This window comes from Macaca mulatta, chromosome 3 (genome assembly GCF_049350105.2).
Source record: "Macaca mulatta isolate MMU2019108-1 chromosome 3, T2T-MMU8v2.0, whole genome shotgun sequence".
Classification (NCBI taxonomy): domain Eukaryota; kingdom Metazoa; phylum Chordata; class Mammalia; order Primates; family Cercopithecidae; genus Macaca; species Macaca mulatta.
The window spans coordinates 39,586,339-39,606,571 of record NC_133408.1 but is presented as its reverse complement, the minus strand read 5'-3'; the positions used below and the strand labels follow the sequence as shown (position 1 = coordinate 39,606,571).

Below are 20,233 nucleotides of genomic sequence, written 5' to 3'. Positions count from 1 at the left end.
GACACTTATTATCCAAACAAAGACATTCCACTGGTGCTAGAGAGCTACAGAGGGAAGTTTTTTCTGCCTACTGGAAATAAAGCCAAGCTTTCTTCTTCCTTCAGCAGTGAGGATTGCTCTCCTCCTCTTTATCGTTCTCTCTCTCTCTCTCTTTTTAACGGGCCAAACTCTACCAAATAACAAGATAAACTTTCGGTAAGCCTTGGTAAGAGCAGAGTGTCTGACACCTTATGGTGCTATAATACTCAAAGCAAAAGCAAAATCACCTATGACCAGAAAAGGGAGTCCCAGGAAATCTAGAAGACTTATTGGCCAAGAGACCTGCAGCCTCCTAGTTCATTAGCTCTCCATAAGAACTCTCACGTGAAATGAAGTCAGTGGTGTTTCAAGTGCTTGAAACCCTTGTTACTCTTCCTCTAAATGTGAATTGGCCGGGTGCGGTGGCTCAAGCCTGTAATCCCAGCACTTTGGTAGGCCGAGACGGGTGGATCACGAGGTCAGGAGATCGAGACTATCCTGGCTAACACGGTGAAACCCCGTCTGTACTAAAAAATACAAAAAACTAGCCGGCTGAGGTGGCGGGCACCTGTAGTCCCAGCTACTCGGGAGGCTGAGGAGGAGAATGGCGTAAACCGGGGAGGCGGAGCTTGCAGTGAGCTGAGATCCGGCCACTGCACTCCAGCCTGGGCAACAGAGCGAGACTCCGTCTCAAAAAATAAATAAATAAATAAATAAATAAATAAATAAATAAATGTGAATTAATTAGGCAAGTTTACTAGCAGTTACTAGACCTCAAAAGCAAGATAATCAGGCATTATTCTACTAAATATTGGTCTCCATAACTCCTCTATTTTCTTTAGGAAAAGTTAGTTAGCCTAAGACATTTGGCATAAGGGCTATGCCAAAGCTATGTTGGGGTCAGCCAGGAAGGATTCATGGAGGTCTCCTTGAAAATATTACAATCATCGAAGAAATCTTCAACCTATTGCCCCTCAGTACTGTTGGTCCCTTGTACTTGATTTTTCCCCTTAAGTTTTATTCCAATTTCTAACATTATCATTCCCTCTTCCTTCTCAGTAACTAGTCCTCCAAAGTAGAACTTAAACAATGACCAGACATGGCCCTGCAACACAGCATATCCTTCTACATTTAGCATGCAATCATGAATCACAGGTATAAGGCCCCTTGGACAGACATGGTTTTGGTGACTACATGTAGGACTTATTCCTTTTACCCAAGAAGAGGATCAGGCATCCTAAGTAGCTCAGAAATTTTTCTGGAGCTCTTGAATGTGTATAGGCAAGAAAGATTAAGCAACCTGTTGCCTTACATGAGGCATACTATCTTCTTATGTTTTCTTTTGAATTCAGGATTTCAAGGTTGGGGAAGGAGTGGGAAAGTAGCCATGGACATGTGAGAATGTGGATGATCCTTTTACATTGTCAGGAACGGTCAAACTCTATGCTTTATGTTGTTTGCTAAAAGACACTTTCCAAAGCTTTCAACAGAAAATATAATGGCACACATGTCTATTCTTGGTGAACCCAGACTTTTTATCTAGTCTGTGATAGTCAATATCGAAGGACTGCTTAGGGTAATGAATCCTTCAAGTTGTAAAGATGAAGGACAGTTTTTGGACAATTCCCATTTTGCTGTAGGAAACCTAATCTGGAAGAAGTAAAAGGGAGAGATTGAAGTGGAAGAGAATGGAGGTGGAAAATGAGTTCAGTTGACCAAACATTTGTTTAGCACCCACTGTATGTCGGGCCCTTACAAGGAAGCAAGCAAAGAACAAAAGCATGTGATGGCCTTGCTCCTAAGAAGCCAGAGGCCAGTAACCTGGATTGCTATAGACCAGGAAAATGTCCACAAACCCCTACAATACAGCACTGGCATAGGATGAAGAAGAAGTTTCTTTCTATGAGATAAATAGCATACAACCAAATAAGAAAGTCAAAAGTTACACAAAGTTCACAAACCTAAGGCACCAAGCTTTAAGAGATCTGATTGTCGGTGGTGACTTTGGAAGGAAAGTTATTATTAGGATTATTTTAATACTAAGAGTTTTGAGCTGTCTATCCAATATTTTCATGTGCACCTCTGCCTTGGTAATACTGTGTGTGTGTGCGTGTCTGTGTGTGTGTATGTGCGTGTGCCTTTTCATGTGTTTGAAATATATTATCTATCCCACACTCCACATAGGTTTGGGGGTTAATTACATACAGGCTGATCTGAATCTATACTCTTAGGAATGGGGTTAAGCTACTCTACCACATTGTGAAGAGTTGATATGTAAGGGACTCTGAACATCTTGTATATTATCTTTAAAATGTTTCCTTTTTTTGTGAAAGGAAGAATAAGTATTTGTAAACAAATGCAAAAATATCTTTAAACAAAAGAACAGTTAGTTAACCTTGTTGTGATTAGCAGAGAGGATAGCTGCAGACACTAAAATCACTCAGCAACAAGATTTGACAAAACCTTAAAGATGGCTCTATTTTTCCTGTTTTATACAGGAAAATATTAAGGCCCTGGGAATTGAAGTACTTTTCCCAACAGTGGAGTAAATGTCAGAGTCGAGGCTGTGTTTTACATCTCGGTTTCCCCACACATTCCACCCTATGGCTCTGTTGTGCTGTTCCTTTGTGTGACTCCTCAAAGCCTGGTTAAAGGTGATACCGTATCAAATTGTATTAACTCAGTAGCACGAAACACCAGGGAATTGATTTATAAGAGTATTAACCTTGTGGCATTACTGAAGACCCATCTGATTAGTAGTTATCGAGTAGTCACCCTGGCTAAACATATGGGTTTGATTTTTAATTTTGAAAATGAAAAATATTTTAAAATCTATGTCTTACATCCATATCCCCAGGAAATTTTAATCAAGTTTTAAAACTTCCAAATTTAGATAAACTCATGTTTTTTGTTGTTTTAATTTTCACTCAATGAAAATAGAAAAAAACTAATTGGATAGAACAGCCCAGCAGAAGCATTACTTATAGCCAAAAATGGGATGCAACAAGACTGAAGAAGAAAATGCAGGACAGTGCTTAAAAAAGCAGTCTAAGGAAAAGTGGGGTCTCCTCAGGATGTCCTTAGGTAGACATTGCAGCAGAACTGCAAAGTTTTCTTTAGAAGGCTGGGGAAGAGAGGAGGAAACAGAGAAGGGGCAAGAGTGGAAAATAGAATGAGGCTCAGAATACCAAGTGCTGTCCCTATCACCTTCCTCACTTGATCACTGGGTGATCTTGGGCAAGTTTCTTCCTTTCCCTCAGCTCATTTCCTCATCTGGAAGGTAAGTTACTAGACAAGATAGCCTTTGGTGTTCATTGTAACTCTAACTAATCTTCCCCAAGCAAATAGCTGGGAAAGACCCTGTGCCCACAATATGCAAGACACAAGGATTACAAGCAAAGAACCAATCAAAACAAAAGATGTTTTAAAACCCCTAATGTCACTTGAATTCTTACAAATAAGCAATGGTACATCATACTTTTACAAAGCCCTTCTGTGATTTCATTTTTAAAATCATTTCAAGTTTTATTTTACTTCATATTAAGATAATGGGAGATAAAGTGTTAAATGGGTTCATGCAGGAATATATGTAAGAGACACAAAAATCCAAAATAGGTAATTGTTATGTTAGTAGTTCCCTTTACTGAGGGAGAGCAGACAAAAGAATGTTAGAAAAAGCTTCATAAAGTGGATTATATAGAATGTGCTTTGAAAGAGTTTGGTATTTTATTGAGTGGGAAAGAGCAATACGGGGAGTTATTGTTCAAGGGTTGAAGCTATGCAAAATGAGTCAATTACAGAGATAGGCTCTAAAACATAGTACCTATAGTTATTACTGAGGTATTTTGTATTTAACAATTTGTTAAGAGGGTCGATCTTAGGGGTTCTGACAACAACAACAACAACAATAAAGGGACGTAGGAAACATTTGGAGGTGATGGGTATATTATTACCTGGATATTGGTTGTGGTAACAAGAGTAATATATATGTGCAAATTTGCCAAACTATATCCATTAATTACGTACAGTTTTTGTATAACAATTTTACTTCAGTTCCTACTATATTGCCTGGCAAACAATACTTTATACTTAAAGTAAGAGCAATGATTATTGCATGTGCATGTTGAAAATAATAAAGAAAGCAGGTGACAATAAGACATCCTGAGTCTTTTGGAAATAAATAGCATTCACCTGCTTTCTCATCCATTGAGATATCACCACATTTATATACTTGTGTGTCCCTGTAAGTTTCTTGTGGGAGATTTAGTTATTCTTTTTTCATTAGTCTCTACTAACCAAGAACAAATCACAGACTCAGACAGCATCACAAAAAGGCCCAGACCCACGATGTCCAGAGACTCCAGGCTCAACCCACATTGATGCTGGCCCTTCAGCCATGAGACTCCATTTACTTCTTCTTATTCTCCTTCTTTTTTCAATTCTTTTATCCCCAGGTAAGTTGGTAGCTGATTACTATAAGGTTCTGCAGATTAGAAGGCTATATCCCTGGCCAGACAAGATCCTAGAATCAGTCCTGTGGTTTCAAGAACCTAATATTTACAGCTTCACTAGGATTATAATAGGGAAAAATAGAAAAGAGACTCATTTAGCAGTAGCTCCTGTTGATAATTCAATCCATGTTTTTTGATCTAGTGAGTGGATATAATAATAGATGCTGCTGAAATTCAATCCTGTCAGATCAAACTGCCTACATATCAATTTCCATGCCCCACTAAGGCATCTCAAGATACAAAGTAAGGATACAACAGAATGTGACCTCAATGAGATGCCTTTGTGGGACCTGGAAATTTATATGCAGGCAGTTAGATCTGACAGGATTGAATTTCAGCAGCATTTATTATTATATTTGCTCACTAGGTCAAAAGAGATGGATGGAATTCTATCAATAGGAGCTACTGCTAAATAAGTGTTGACAAATCTGAAAGTTTTATTCAGAGACAAACAGAAAACTTATAATCCTAGAATAAGTGAAAATTATATGAGAGACTTTTCAAAATAAATTCTATTTTACGTGGCTATGAATAAAAAATGATTTGCAAAGTGAAACTTAGGACTAGAAAGGAGAGTTAAAGGAACTTCAGACAAGTGAATTAATAATAAGTAAAGACACCAAGAAGTGCCGCTCGTGGTATATTACAGGTAACCACACAGAAATGGGTAACATCACTTTCAATACTAAACCGGCTAAAATTTAATGGTCTAAGCATGCATTTTGAGGGCTTTTGGAAAAAAAAAAAGCATAATAAACCTAAACAAGATAAAGGGAAAGTTATAAATACAAAATATAAATTAATGAAACGAATGAGAAAAAACTAGTAATTTAAAAAATGTTTTTCATAAAGTCTAATATACTTTATAATAACCTGGCAACACTGGACAAATGAGAACATGCTTAAAATAACTATTGCAGGAATGAAAAGTTAATGTCGAAACAGATGTTTCAGACATTCACATCATTTTTTAAAAAATGTATTTGTGTATTATATTCCCTCTTTGCTGTGTACCTTGGGGATTTTCCTGTTGCAGTTCACTATATCATGTGTCATCAGTTGTGACTGTGTCATCAATTTTTATGCTAGTAAATTATTACCATCAGCATACAAATATGCTGTTAAGTATGTCCTTGCTTTTCTTCTGATGCCAGCTGTCATCCTATTTTTTTGCTCTAGTTTTCAGTAAAAATCTTAAAAGAGTTGTCCATACTCTCTGTCTTCAATTCCTCTCCTCTCATTGTCTCTTAAATATATCCCAGTTGGGCTCTCTCCCCTTTTTTCAATCATGTTATTGACACCACTTTTGTCAAAGTGACCAATAATCTCCATATTGCTAGGTCCAATGATCATTTTTCACTACAACTTTAATTGGCCTATTAGCAGCATTTGACACAAATAATCACTTCCTTCTTCATAGTATACTTTCTTCACTTGGTTTCCAGGACAGCACATTCACTTGATTCTCAGCCTATCTCACTGGAGCTACCACTTCGGCTTCCTTTGTTTCTTCCTCATCTTTTCCCATCACACTTCCTATTGGAGAGCTCCGGAGCTCAGTGCCTGATTCTTTTCTCTTCTCCCTCACCACACACTCTGGAGGGGCTCAGCAAGTCTCATCCTTTTCAATTCTCCTTTTGGACCTCCTTTTGAACTGCAGGCTTATAATAAATTATCCAACTGCATAACTGGTATATCTACTTGGACACTGAATTTCAAAAGTCATAGATATCCGAAATTGAACTCATGATTTTCCCTCATAAACCACTACATACAGATTTTCTCTTCTTGCAGAATGCCATGGTCAGCACTGGAGCCTCTCTTAGCTCTCCTGTACACTTTCATCCTCAGCAAGCCTCTATCTCTGCACCTCAAGAATCTCTCAGGGCTCCCATCCCTTGCCCAGCCTTGGGCAGTAGCTGCCTCACACTCAAAGAAAGAACAGAGAATCTGCTTCTCTCATCTACCTGCCCTGCCCTGCCTTCAGACCTCATCAGGCCCCTCTGCTTATGCACCTGTGAGAAAAGAGAGTGAAGGGGGATTGTCTCAGCTCCTTCACACACTCCCCAGTAACAGAGGATTTTACCTGATTCTCACAGTAAGACCTTTACCTTGCTCTCACCTCCAATTGCAGCAGTTCCTACATGGCTGTCCCTCAAAAGTGCATCTGGTAGTTCTGCTCTCCATCCGATCTTACCTAGGAGCACACAAGATAGGTCATGAAAAAACCATTAGTGGGGCCGGGCGCTGTGGCTCACGCTTGTAATCCCAGCACTTTGGGAGGCCGAGGTGGGCAGATCATGAGGTCAGTGGCTAACACGGTCAAACCCCGTCTCTACTAAATACAAAAAATTAGCCGGGCATGGTGGCATGCGCCTGTAGTCCCAGCTACTTGGGAGGCTGAGTCAGGAGAATCGCTTGAACCCTGGAGGCGGAGGATGCAGTGAGACAAGACCGCGCCATTGCACTCCAGCCTGGGCGACAGAGTGAGACTCCAAAGAAAGAAAGAGAGAGAGAGAGAGAGAGAGAGAGAGAGAGAGAGAAAGGAAGAGAGGGAGGGAGGGAGGGAAGGAGGGAGGAAGGAAGGAAGGAAGGAGAAGGAGAGAGAAAGAAAGAAAGAAAGAAAGAAAGAAAGAAAGAAAGAAAGAAAGAAAGAAAGAAAGAAAGAAAGAAAGAAAGAAAGAAAGAAAGAAAGAAAGAAAGAAAGAAAGAAAGAAAGAAAGAAAGAAAGAAAGAAAGAAAGAAAGAAAGAAAGAAAGAAAGAAAGAGAGAAAGAAAGAAAGAATTAGTGAGGGAGAGTGAGTGAGAGTGAGTGTGTTTGGGCCCCTACTGATGATGCTAAACTATCACAAGCCCACACTCAGCCTTTCAACATTTGCTGGAGATTCACTTGTTTCCTTGTTATCTCCATCAAGGGCAGCTTCCTCCTGCTTCTGCTGCTGCAACTCAGCTAGGCACAAAGCATCTGTGGATCCGTTCTTTTTTCAGCAGGGCTTCATCACTCTGAATTTAAGTTAATTAGCTTTGTTTGAGACCTCAGTTCTATGTTTCAAAATGAAATCTATGATCTATAGATTATCCAGCTTATTCTCTTTGTCAGGGCAAGAGCATTTTTCTACAACTTTCTAATTCTAAACAAAAGTAAAAGTTCACTTCTTTTCAGAATCCCCACGTGTCAGAAAGTGTTACTATTATCAGTTTAGTGATATTTATGGAATTCCAAGTTGACTCTAGTATCAGCTTTTGGGTTAAATTCTTTCTTTCTGATATGTAGCCTTTGAAATTTTATTTGCTGCAGATCTCTTGGTAGTGAACAATTTTAATTTTTATCTGTCAATTTCATATTGTTATTTTTGATCTTGAAAGACAGCATTACTGAGTACCCAATTCTGTATTAACAGTTATTTTCTCTCGACATTTGTTGATACTAGTTTACTCATTTTTAGTGAATGAGTGAACAAGTGAATCTCCAGCAAATGTTGAAAGGCTGAGTGTGGGCTTGTGATAGTTTAGCATCATCAGTAGGGGCCCAAACACACTCACTCTCACTCACTCTCCCTCACTAATGCTTTTTTCTTTCTTTCTTTCTTTCTTTCTTTCTTTCTTTCTTTCTTTCTTTCTTTCTTTCTTTCTTTCTTTTCTTTCTTTCTTTCTTTTTTTCTTTCTTTCTTTCTCTTTCTTTCTTTCTTTAATAATCAGATAAATATTATTTCATTATAAATTATCCTTTTTTCAATGTTTGTATGGTCTGGTGTTTGGTTTTAATGTTTTATAATTTAACTAAAGTGAGTTGATTTTTATATCATCTGTTAGAAATATATTCTTTGAATCAATGGATTTATACCTTTTCTTAATTTCTTTCTGAGAATCTCTTGAAATGGTGAATCCTTTTACACTTCTCTCCCCCCATATTTGAATTAAATAAATGTTAGACCTTGTGCTTCCATGCTACATTCTGGGTATATCATTTAAACAGTTTTTTCTTCACTGGTTATCCTCTTACCTGTGTCTAATATATCATTAATAACCTGCATTATTTTTAAATTATTTTTTGTTTCAGACCTGCCTTTTTTTTTTTTTTTTGGAGATGGAGTCTCACTCTGTTGCCCAGGCTGGAGTGCAGTGGTGCGATCTTGGCTCACTGCAACCTCCACCTCCTGGGTTCAAGCGATTCTTCTATCTCAGCCTCCTGAGTAGCTGGGACTACAGGCACCCGCCACCATGCTCGGCTGATTTATATATATATATTTTTTAGTAGAGACAAGGTTTCACCATCTTGGGCATGCTGGTCTTGAACTCCTGACCTCGTGATCCACCCATCTTGGCCTCCCAAAGTGCTGGGATTACAGGCATGAGCCACCATGCCCAGCCAGACCTGCCCATTTTTTCTATCATCTATATTGTTTTACTATTGTTTTTACATCTTTGTAATAGTAGATTGTTTCTTTAAACAATTGATACACACCTGCTTAATTATTTCTCCACATTGATGATTTCAATATATTTAGTTTTAAAGGGTCTAGATATGCTATTCATTTCATTAACTTTTATTCATGGTTTCTTGCTTACCTGATCATTTTTAATACTGAACTCATTGTTCATCCTTAACCTGACATCATTTTATGGTCTGAAATGGGAATGCTATTATCCAGACTTCCTCTGTGAAGCTGACACAATGCTTTAACTCAATATAGAAGTTTCAGCACTAACAAACTGGAATTTCTGATGGCCCAAGAGTCAGTAGTACCATCATTAGCATTACTGATCATAGCAGATCTTCCCAGAAGATCTGGGAAACCCTCACCCCCCTCCATCAACTATCCAGTACAAAGTGCCCACTGCTCAAGCTCCAGTTCACAGACTATTTTTGTGTTTGCAAGAGGAGATATTTTAGGAACTTGCCTAACCATTTTCAGGGATAGAAGTGTTTCAAAGAGATCCTCTACTATATATTTGTTCTATAGCAGCAGTCACTTGAGAGCAGCTAACTTGCAGTCATGGCCAAAAGCCTAAATCTTTCTTTCATTCTAGTCACACCTATTTTGTACCTTTTGGGGATATCTCAGATTCAGATGCATTCATAGTATTCTATGATTTGGGACACTACTACAGATTCTTCAAAATGTTACAACATTCCAATGGTATTTTGGGAGGTATAGAAGGAGAGGAAAAACAATGGGCTCAAGTCTCCTCTGACTTCTCTTCTTACAATATGTTTCATTGTTCAAAACTTTTAGAACTATATTAATACAGCATTGACAGTGGACATTCTTCTTTTCCTTCTGACTTTAATAGGATTGAAGGAAATGTTTTGCTATGAAATTGCTATATGGGTTGTATTCAGACAAATTTTGACTTTGTAAAGGCAATATTCTCCTCATTATTTTTAAATGCTTACCAGGATTCACAGTATTATTTTCAGTTCTCCCTGTTTAAAGGCATATTTAAATAACTTGATGACTTGGATATATTATATATGTTACTCTGCTACAGAAACAGAAAAGCCACCACCAAATTATATTCTAAGATACTTGGTACACCAATTGCACCATCTTTTTTTATCTAAGACATTCAATTCTTCCACAGGTGGGAGCACATGAATTAGCATCATTTACTACTTGTAGCTTTCACTACAGACTTTCAGACTTATGGTGCCTAAAAGAAATAGAATACTTCTAGCTGGGTTTAAAAGCTACAAATAAACAGAGGAAATATACACTATTTTGAAAGTACCACTTGAGTGTTATGCATGTATTTCAATATTATGTTGCTAATTTTAATTGTTCGAAGTTAAAGAGCTTAAACCTCCCCCTCATGCATTCCTGAATCACCCATTACTCCCACACATACATTGTTTGATACAGCATAAACCTAAGTAAATAAAGGTGTGGCAAAATGAAAAAAATAAAATAACGTTATACCATTCTCATCTGTGAATGACATCAGTAGACAGATGTGAATAAAAGTAATGTGATTATAATTTTAAAAATCATCTTTAATAGGATCCATTTACTATTAAATGAACATTTGGTTACTTAATGAATAATAAATCTTTGACACAATGAAAACTCTTAATGCAGAGTGAGACCAAAATGAAGGTAATAACTGATTTTTTCCTAACCCTTGCTTTAGTTGGTCTTTCCACTAGACTGTCACTTTATTTTAAGGATATTATAATAGCACAAAGCCATCAGCTTTACCATTAGAGAGATCTTCATTAAATTATCTTTGTTGTAATAAAGGTCATCTGGAGGAAATACTGGTCTGGACACAATAATAAATGTTAAGCTTTCTAATATTTTCCACTTTTAGACACAAATTGAAAGGATCATTTATAATGTCAAAAATATACTTTTTTCTAACTAATCTATCCTATGACTAAGACACTATTAGCAATTAAAGTAGACAGAGCAAATCTAAATGTGGAGAGAAAAAGTAATTTCCACTTACGTTTGGACAGATGAAAGCACGGATAAATTGAAAGCCTGAAATATTAGCTTGGGGGAATGAAATCACTTGGGGGAGCAAGAGCAGGATACACCAGCCTTTAACTCTATACTTCCCCCAAGAAAAAATATATAGATAGCTATGTGCAAACCAAAATAGCACTGGGAGGGTTCAAGGGACCACTTAAGAAACTATGGCAATTCAGTGAAGCCAAAAAAAAAAAAAAAAGAAAAGAAAAAAGAAAAGAAAAAGAGAGAGAGACAGTGAAAGAAAAAAAAAAAAAAACTGAATAGCCATATAGAAAAAACAACTGCTGAAATCAGCATACCTGAGACTGCAGAAACATCTTTTTTGGCTAGGAACGAAAAAAAGCAGAAAGGGACTATCAGTATCAGCCACAAGGTGGAACCACCATGGCCCTCAGTAACCCACTCTGGCAGAAGACACTGGCATTTTTGCCCTGCGGTAAGCAACAGCCATTTCTGAGAGAAAACCTAGAGGAAAAGATGAAGATGTACCATCCCCTCCCACATCCCTTTTCCCCCACCAAAAAGACCGTGACTGTTGTGCCAAACCAGGATCGGAACTACTACCTTTCTTAATCTGCATGTGTCTCTGACATGTGAGCAGCAACCATTTCAAAAGCTCCCACGTAAAAATGCTCATACTAAATTTATTCTCTTACTTAAGAGTGTTTATGGATTTACATTCCATTTGTGGACTATGTAGATCTCACTGGATCTTCTTTCCTGCAGTGAGAGGTGGTTTGGGTGCTGCTGAAGGTCATTGTCTCAATTTGTCTGGTGTTTGCAGAAGAGATGTCTGCAAAGTAGTAGAAGATCAAATTGGTGCCTGCCGAAGAAGGATGAAGTGCTGTAGAGCATGGTGGATTTTAGTGCCAATTCCAACACCACTTATCATGTCAGATTATCAAGAACCCCTTAAACCTAAGTTGAAATGAAACTGATGTAAAATAAAAATACATCAAAAGTGAAGTTCTTTGCATCTAAGAATATTGAAATATACATATTAAGTACTTCCATCTTGATAACCATCTTGTATTTTCACTTATCAACATGAATGAATAAATACTAATTTCAAATATACCCAATATGTTTTCTTTGTGAGTCATTAACAGATCTTAACAAAACCTTTAAAAATGAGAAAACTGTTATTTTTGTTTTCCAAGATGGTGGATTGAAGGCATTGTTAGCCTGCCTCATGCACTTGGAAAGACAAAGTGGTGTGTAGAGATTCACACTGAACTTTCTTTCAAGAAGCAACACAGGAACTTAACAGGAAAATTGAAATAAGCCACAGACCATTTGAAAGAAGCAGCAGGATGCAGGTTACGCCATAAGCTAGGCAGAAAATTTTGAGTTTCCAGGGTGTGAGAGGGGGATAAACTGACTGTAAGATATACACTTCCATTGGGAAACCTATCAATCTAGGCCATAGGGGAAGGCCTTAATCCTACTCAGAGCTGGAGTTGATTTAGTGAAGAGTGACGAGTATATGAGGAGTGGCATTGGGATGTGCTTTGAGTCTCCAGTGCATTCCCAGTTTCGGGCAGCATGGAGGGAAGCCATTTCTGATTCTACCTCAGAGAGGACCTCCCAGAAGTCTGCCAGCTAACTCAAATGGTGGTCACAGGTTGAGAGAACCTTCCAACTGAAATGTTTGATATAATCTTGTGAGGGGACAAACTCCCCAGGCCAGAACTGAGAGGTGAGTGGGACGTGTGATGCAGCAGCAAGCACAGGAGCTGGATGCCCCTGCTCTGCAGGTGGATCAGGAGGGGTGTGGCCTGAAAGCTGCAGTTGCTGTTTCCATAGGAGAGGCTTATGGTATGGGTCAGTTTTGAGCTCTGAGTTCAGACTTCTTGAAACTTAGCTAGCTACTCCCAGTGGAACACTGTGGGTGTGAGACCTGCCTTGCCAAGGGTGTGGGAGCTGGATGGGGCTTACTGCCAAGCTGCTACTCCCCATTCTTCATATGGACTCTCCTTGTACAGAGGCAGAGGCAGCTTCACTTCTCTCTGGAAAATTACCCCAGTGGCCCAAGAACTGCCTTCCAATTCCCACTGGAGCCACTGCTTGTCCCACATGTAGAGAGCCAGAGCATCACTTTACCTGACCTAGTTCCCACCTGGTTTTGCTCAACCACCTACCCTGGTAGATTAACACAAATAACAGAAGAAACTTTTAGAAGCCCTTTGGCTCTACCCATTCCCTGAGACACCAGAGTACCTACCATGGGTAACATAAGGCAAGTCCAAATCTCACCACTACCACCGCAGCTGCCAGTCTTTTTCAAGCATCACCTCCTGGCTGAAGGCCAACTGACACAGTCCATTAGAGCATCTTGAATTCAGAACATTCAATGTCATGGCAGGCCGGGGAGCCTCCTCTGCCCTAATTTGGCCCTCTATCACACATTCACACACACACACACACGTCACACACACACATCAACCTACTGGCAAACCGAGGTAAACACACACACACACACACACACAAACACACCCCTGCTCAATTCAGGCCATTATCCCTGATGAACATCGATGCAAAAATTCTCAATAAAATACTGGCAAACCGAATCCAGCAGCACATCAAAAAGCTTATCCACCACGATCAAGTGGGCTGCATCTTTGGGATGAAAAGCTGATTCAACATACACAAATCAATAAATGTAATTGATCACATAAACAGAACCAAAGGCAAACACCAGACAATTATTTTGATACATGCAAAAATGCCTCTGATAAAATTCAACATCCCTTCCTGTTAAAAACTCTCAATAAACTAGGTATTGATGGAACATACCTTAAAATAATAAGAGCTATTTCATACAGCCAATATCATAAAGAATAGGCAAAAGCTGGAAGCATTCCATTTGAAAACTGGTACATGACAAGGAAGCCCTCTGTAACCACTTCTATTCAACATAGTATTGGAAGTTCTCGCCAGGGCAATCAGGCAATAGAAAGAAATAAAGGGTATTCAAATAGGAAGAGAGAAAGTCAACTTGTCTCTGTTTGCAGATGACATGACTTCATATTTAGAAAACCCCATCATCTCAACTGAGAAACTTCTTGAACTGATAAGCAACTTCACCAAGGTCTCAAGATACAAAATCATTGTGCAAAAATCACAAGCATTCCATTACACCAACAATACTCAAGCAGAGAGCCAAATCAAGAATGAACTCCCATTCACAATTGCTACAAAGAGAGTAAAATACCTAGGAATACAACTAGGAGTACAACGGATGTGAAGGACCTCTTCAAGGACAACTGCAAACCACTGCTCAAGGTAATAAGAGAGGACACAGGTGAATGGAAAAACATTCCATCCTCATGAATAGGAAGAATCAATATTGTGAAAATGGCCATACTGCCCAAACATTATAGATTCAATGCTATACCCATCAAAATACCGTTGACATTTTTCACAGAATTAGAAAGAACTATTTTAACTGTCATATGGAATCAAAGAATACCCCATATAGCCAAGACAATCATAAACAAAAATAACAAAGCTGGAGGCATTACACTAACTTCAAACTGTACTAGAAGGCTACGGTACCAAAACAGCAGGCTACTGCTGCCAAAACAGACATATAGACCAATGGAGTAGAACAAAGACTTCAGAAATAACACCACACATCTATGTCCACCTGATCTTTGACAAACCTGACAAAAACAAGCAAGGGAGAAAGGATCTCCTATTCAGTATATGATGCTGGGAAAACTGGCTTGCCATATACAGAAAACCAAAACTTGACCCCTTCCTTACACCTTATACAATAATTAACTCAAGATGGATTAAAGACTTAAATGTAAAATCCAAAACCATAAAAACCCTAGAAGAAAACCTAGGCAATACCATTCAGGACACAGGCAAGGACAAAGACTTCATGACAAAAATGTCAAAAGCAATTGCAACCAAAGCCAAAATTGACAAATTGGATCTAATTGAACTAAAGACCTTCTGCACAGCAAAGAAACTATCATCAGCATGAGCAATCAACCTACAGGATGGGAGAAAATTATTGCAACCTACCCATCCGACAAAGGTCTAATAACAAAAATTGACAAGGAACTTAAACATATTTACAAGCAAAAAAACAAACAACCCCATCAAAAGTGAGCAAAGGATATGAACAGAAACTTATCAAAAGAAGACATTTACCTAACCAACAAATGTATTTTTTATAAGCTCAACAATACTGATCATCCGAGAAGTGAAAATCAAAACTACCATGAGATACCATCTCACACCCATCAGAATGGTGATTATTAAAAAGTTAAGAAACAATAGATGCTGGTGAGGCTGAGAAGAAAGAGGAACGCTTTTACACTGTTGGGGAAACTGTAAATTAGTTCAACCATTGTGGAAGACAGTATGGTGATTCCTCAAGGATCTAGAACCAGAAACACCATTTGACCCAGTAATCCCATTACTGGCTATATACCCAAAGGAATATAAATCATTCCACTATAAAGACACATGCACATGTATGTTTATTGCAGCACTATATACAATAGCAAAGACATTAAACCAACCCAGATGCCCTTCAGTGCTAGACTGGATAAAGAATATGTGGTACATTTACACCATAAAATACTATGCAGTCATAAAAAGGAATGAGATCATGTCTTTTGCAGACACATGGATGAAGCCATCATACTGAGCAAACTAACACAGTAACAAAAAAATCAAACACCGCATGTTTTCACTAATAAGTGAAAGTGGAACATTGAGAAAACAAGGACACAGTGAGGGGAACAACACACAACACGGCCCGCTGGGGACTGGGGGTGAGGGAAGAGAACTTAGAGGATGAGTCAATAGGTGCAACAAACCACCATGGCAAAGGATACCTATATAACAAACCTGTACGTTCTGCACATGTATCCCATGTTTTTTCAATTTAAAAACAGGAAATAATTATGTACATACATACACACATACATTCTTCCCGGATCTTCATTCCTGGTAAGCCAAGGAACCTGGAGAAACACCAGAATTCTGTCCCTCTGAAAATGCAGGACAGGTCTACCTTCATCAGCATAAAATTTTGGACCAAATGTGGTAACTGCAGGTCCACCCCACAATGAGTAACTGAAAATTGAGGCAGTATTTCAGATCCTAAAAAACTGATGAAGCAATTCGTGACACATTTGGGTTGTTTTTGCCTTTTCCTACTATGAAGAGTGCTAGTAGGAAGAAGGAAGAATGGTGTACAAATATCTGTTTGATTCTCTGCTTTCAGAATCCTTTGTTTGTTTGTGTGTTTGTTTGTTCTTTCTTGAGACAGGACATCACTCCAGTCAGCCAGGCTTTTCCAGTCTGTAATTTTTGTTGTTTCCTTTTGTCAAGTTTTAGAAGATTTTATTTAATTTCTATTGAATTTTAAGGCATTTTTAGATATGTATTAAAACATTATCTCACATGCTGTGTGTTACGTTTCATTTATTTTCATCGTACATTTTTTATTTTATTATTTTATTTTATTATACTTTATATTCTAGGGAATACATGCACAAAGTGCAGGTTTGTTACATATGTATACATGTGCCATGTTGGTGTGCTGCACCCATTAACTCGTCATATACATTAGGTGTATCTCCTAATGCTATCCTTCCCTCCTCCCCCAACCCCACAACAGGCCCTGGTGTGTGATATTCCCGTTCCTGTGTCCAGGTGTTCTCATTGTTCAGTTCCCATCCATGAGTGAGAACATGTGGTGTTTGGTTTTCTGTTCTTGCAGTAGTTTGCTGAGAATGATGGTTTCCAGCTGCATCCATGTCCCTACAAAGGACATGAACTCATCCTCTTTTATGGCTGCATAGTATTCCATGGTGTATATGTGCCACATTTTCTTAATCCAGTCTATCATTGATGAACATTTGGGTTGGCTCCAAGTCTGTACTGTTGTGAATAGTGATGCAATAAACATATGTGTGCATGTGTCTTTATAGCAGCATGATTTATAATCCTTTGGGGATATAGCCAGTAATGGGATGTCTGGTTCTAATGGTATTTCTAGTTCTAGATCCTTAAGGAATCACCATGCTGTTTTCCACTATGGTTGAACTAGTTGACAGTTCCACCAACAGTGTAAAAGTGTTCCTATTTCTCCACATCTTCTCCAGCACCTGTTGTTTCCTGACGTTTTAATGATCACCTTTCTAACTGGTGTGAGACAGTATCTCATTGTGGTCTTGATTTGCATTTCTTTGATGGCTAGTGATGGTGAGCATTTTTTCATGTGTCTGTTGACTGCATAAATGTCTTCTTTTGAGAAGTGTCTGTTCATATCCTTTGCCCACTTTTTGATGGCATTTTTTTTTTTTTCTAGTAAATTTCTTTGAGTTCTTTGTAGGTTCTGGATATTAGCCCTTTGTCAGATGAGTAGATTGCAAAAATTTTCTCCCTTTCTGTAGGTTGCCTGTTTATTCTGATGGTAGTTTCTTCTGCTGTGCAGAAGCTCTTTAGTCTTATTAGATCCGATTTGTCAATTTTGGCTTTTGTTGCCATTGCTTTTGTTGTTTCAGACATGAAGTCCTTGCCCAAGCTTGTGTCCTGAATGGTATCGCCTAGGTTTTCTTCTAGGGTTTTTATGGTTTTAGGTCTAACATTTAAGTCTCTAATCCATCTTGAATTAATTTTTGTATAAGATGTAAGGAAAGGATACAGTTTCAGCTTTCTACTTATGGCTAGCCACTTTTCCCAGCAGCATTTATTAAATAGGGAATCCATTCTCCATTTCTTGTTTTTGTCAGGTTTGTCAAAGATCAGATAGTTGTAGAAGTGTGGTATTATTTCTGAGGGCTCTGTTCTGTTCCATTGGTCTATAGCTCTGTTTTGGTACCAGTACCATGCTGTTTTGGTTACTGTAGCCTTGTAGTATAATTTGAAGTCAGGTAGCGTGATGACTCCAGCTTTGTTCTTTTGACTTAGGATTGTCTTGGCAATGCGGGCTCTTTTTTGGTTCCATATGAACTTTAAAGTAGTTTTTTCCAATTCTGTGAAGAAAGTCACTGGTAGCTTAATGGGGATGGCATTGAATCTATAAATTACCTTGCACAGTATGGCCATTTTCACTATATTGATTCTTCCTATCCATGAGCATGGAATGTATGGAATGGTCTCCCATTTGTTTCTGTCCTCTTTTATTTCATTGAGCAGTGGTTTGTAGTTCTCCTTGAAGAGGTCCTTCACATCCCTTGTAAGTTGGATTCCTAGATATTTTATTCTCTTTGAAGCAATTGTGAATGGGAGTTCACTTATGATTTGGTTCTCTGTTTGTCTGTCATTGGTGTATAAGAATGCTTGTGATTTTTGCAAATTGATTTTGTATCCTGAGACTTTGCTGAAGTTGCTTATCAGCTTAAGGAGATTTTGGGCTGAGATGATGAGGTTTTCTAAATATACAATCATGTCATCTGCAAACAGGGACAATTTGACTTCCTCTTTTCCTAATTGAATACCCTTTATTTCTTTCTCTTGCCTGGTTGCCCTGGCCAGAAGTTCAACACTATGTTGAATAGGAGTGGTGAAAGAGGGCATCCCTGTCTTGTGCTAGCTTTCAAGGGGAATGCTTCCAGTTTTTGCCTATTCAATATGATATTGGCTGTGGGTTTGTCATAAATAGCTCTTATTATTTGGAGATATGTTCCATCAATTCGGAATTTATTAAGTTTTTAGCATGAAGAGCTGTTGAATTTTGTCAAAGGCCTTTTCTGCATCTATTGAGATAATCATGTGGTTTTTGTCTTTGGTTCTGTTTATACGCTGGATTACGTTTATTGATTTGTGTATGTTGAACCAGTCTTGCATCCCAGGGATGAAGCCCATTTGATCATGGTGGATAAGCTTTTTGAAGTGCTGTGGATTTGGTTTACCAGTATTTTATTGAGGATTTTTGCATGGATGTTCATCAGGGATATTGGTCTAAAATTCTTTTTTTTGTTGTGTCTCTGCCAGGCTTTGGTATCAGGATGATGTTGGCCTTATAAAATGAGTTAAGGAGGAGTCCCTCTTTTTCTATTGATTGGAATAGTTTCAGAAGGAATGGTACCAGCTCCTCCTTGTACCTCTGGTAGAATTCGGCTATGAATCTTTCTGGTCCTGGACTTTTTTGGTTGGTAGGCTATTAATTATTGCCTCCATTTCAGAGCCTGTTATTGGTCTATTCAGGGATTCAACTTCTTCCTGGTTGAGTCTTGGGAGAATGTATGTGTCCAGCAATTTATCCATTTATTCTAGGTTTTCTAGCTTATTTATGTAGAGATGTTTTTAGTATTCTCTGATGGTAGTTTGTATTTCTGTGGGGTCAGTGGTGATATCCCCTTTATCATTTTTTATTGCATCTATTGGATTCTTCTCTTTTTTCTTCTTTATTAGTCTTGCTAGCTGTCTATCAATTTTGTTAATCTTTTCAAAAAACCAGCTTCTGGATTCATTGATTTTTTGAAGGGTTTTTTGTGTCTCTGTCTCCTTGAGTTCCGCTCTGATCTTAGTTATTTCTTGTCTCCTGCTAGCTTTTGAATGTATTTGCTCTTGCTTCTCTAGTTCTTTTAGTTGTGATATTAGGATGTCAATTTTAGGTCTTTCCTGCTTTCTCTTGTGGGCATTTATTTCTATAAATTTCCCTCTACACACTGCTTTAAAAGTGTCCAGAGATTCTGGTATGATGTATCTTTGTTCTCATTGGTTTCAAAGAACATCTTTATTTCTGCCTTCATTTCGTTATGTAACCAGTAGTCATTCAGGAGCAGGTTGTTTAGTTTCCGTTTAGTTGAGAAGTTTTGATTGAGTTTCATAATCCTGAGTTCTTGTTTGATTGCACTGTGGTCTGAGAGACAGTTTGTTATAATTTCTGTTCTTTTATATTTCCTGAGGAGTGCTTTACTTCCAACTATGTGGTCAATTTTGGAATAAGTGTGATGTGGTGCTGAGAAGAATGTATATTCTGTTGGTTTGGGGTGGAGAGTTCTGTAGATGTCTATTAGGTCTGCTTGGTGCAGAGTTGGGTTCAATTCCTGTATATTCTTAACTTTCTGTCTTGTTGATCTGTCTAATGTTGACAGTGGGGTATTAAAGTCTCCCATTATCATTGTGTGGGAGTCTAAGTCTCTTTGTAAGTCTCTAAGGACTTGCTTTATGCATCTGGGTGCTCCTGAATTGGGTGCATATATATTTTGGATAGTTAGCTCTTCTTGTTGAATTGATCCCTTTACGATTATG

The 20,233-nt window shown here is 38.3% G+C and overlaps 1 protein-coding gene across 1 annotated transcript; it reads left to right on the top strand.

Moving 5' to 3' along the window:
- The first annotated feature begins 4,414 nt into the window (after positions 1 to 4,414).
- On the top strand, positions 4,415 to 11,937 carry LOC144340064 (beta-defensin 109-like). The gene is made up of 2 exons (XM_077997872.1): positions 4,415 to 4,472; positions 11,732 to 11,937. Exons 1-2 carry the CDS (start codon positions 4,415 to 4,417, stop codon positions 11,935 to 11,937), a joined length of 264 nt encoding a protein of 87 aa, XP_077853998.1.
- The last annotated feature ends 8,296 nt before the right edge of the window (positions 11,938 to 20,233 follow it).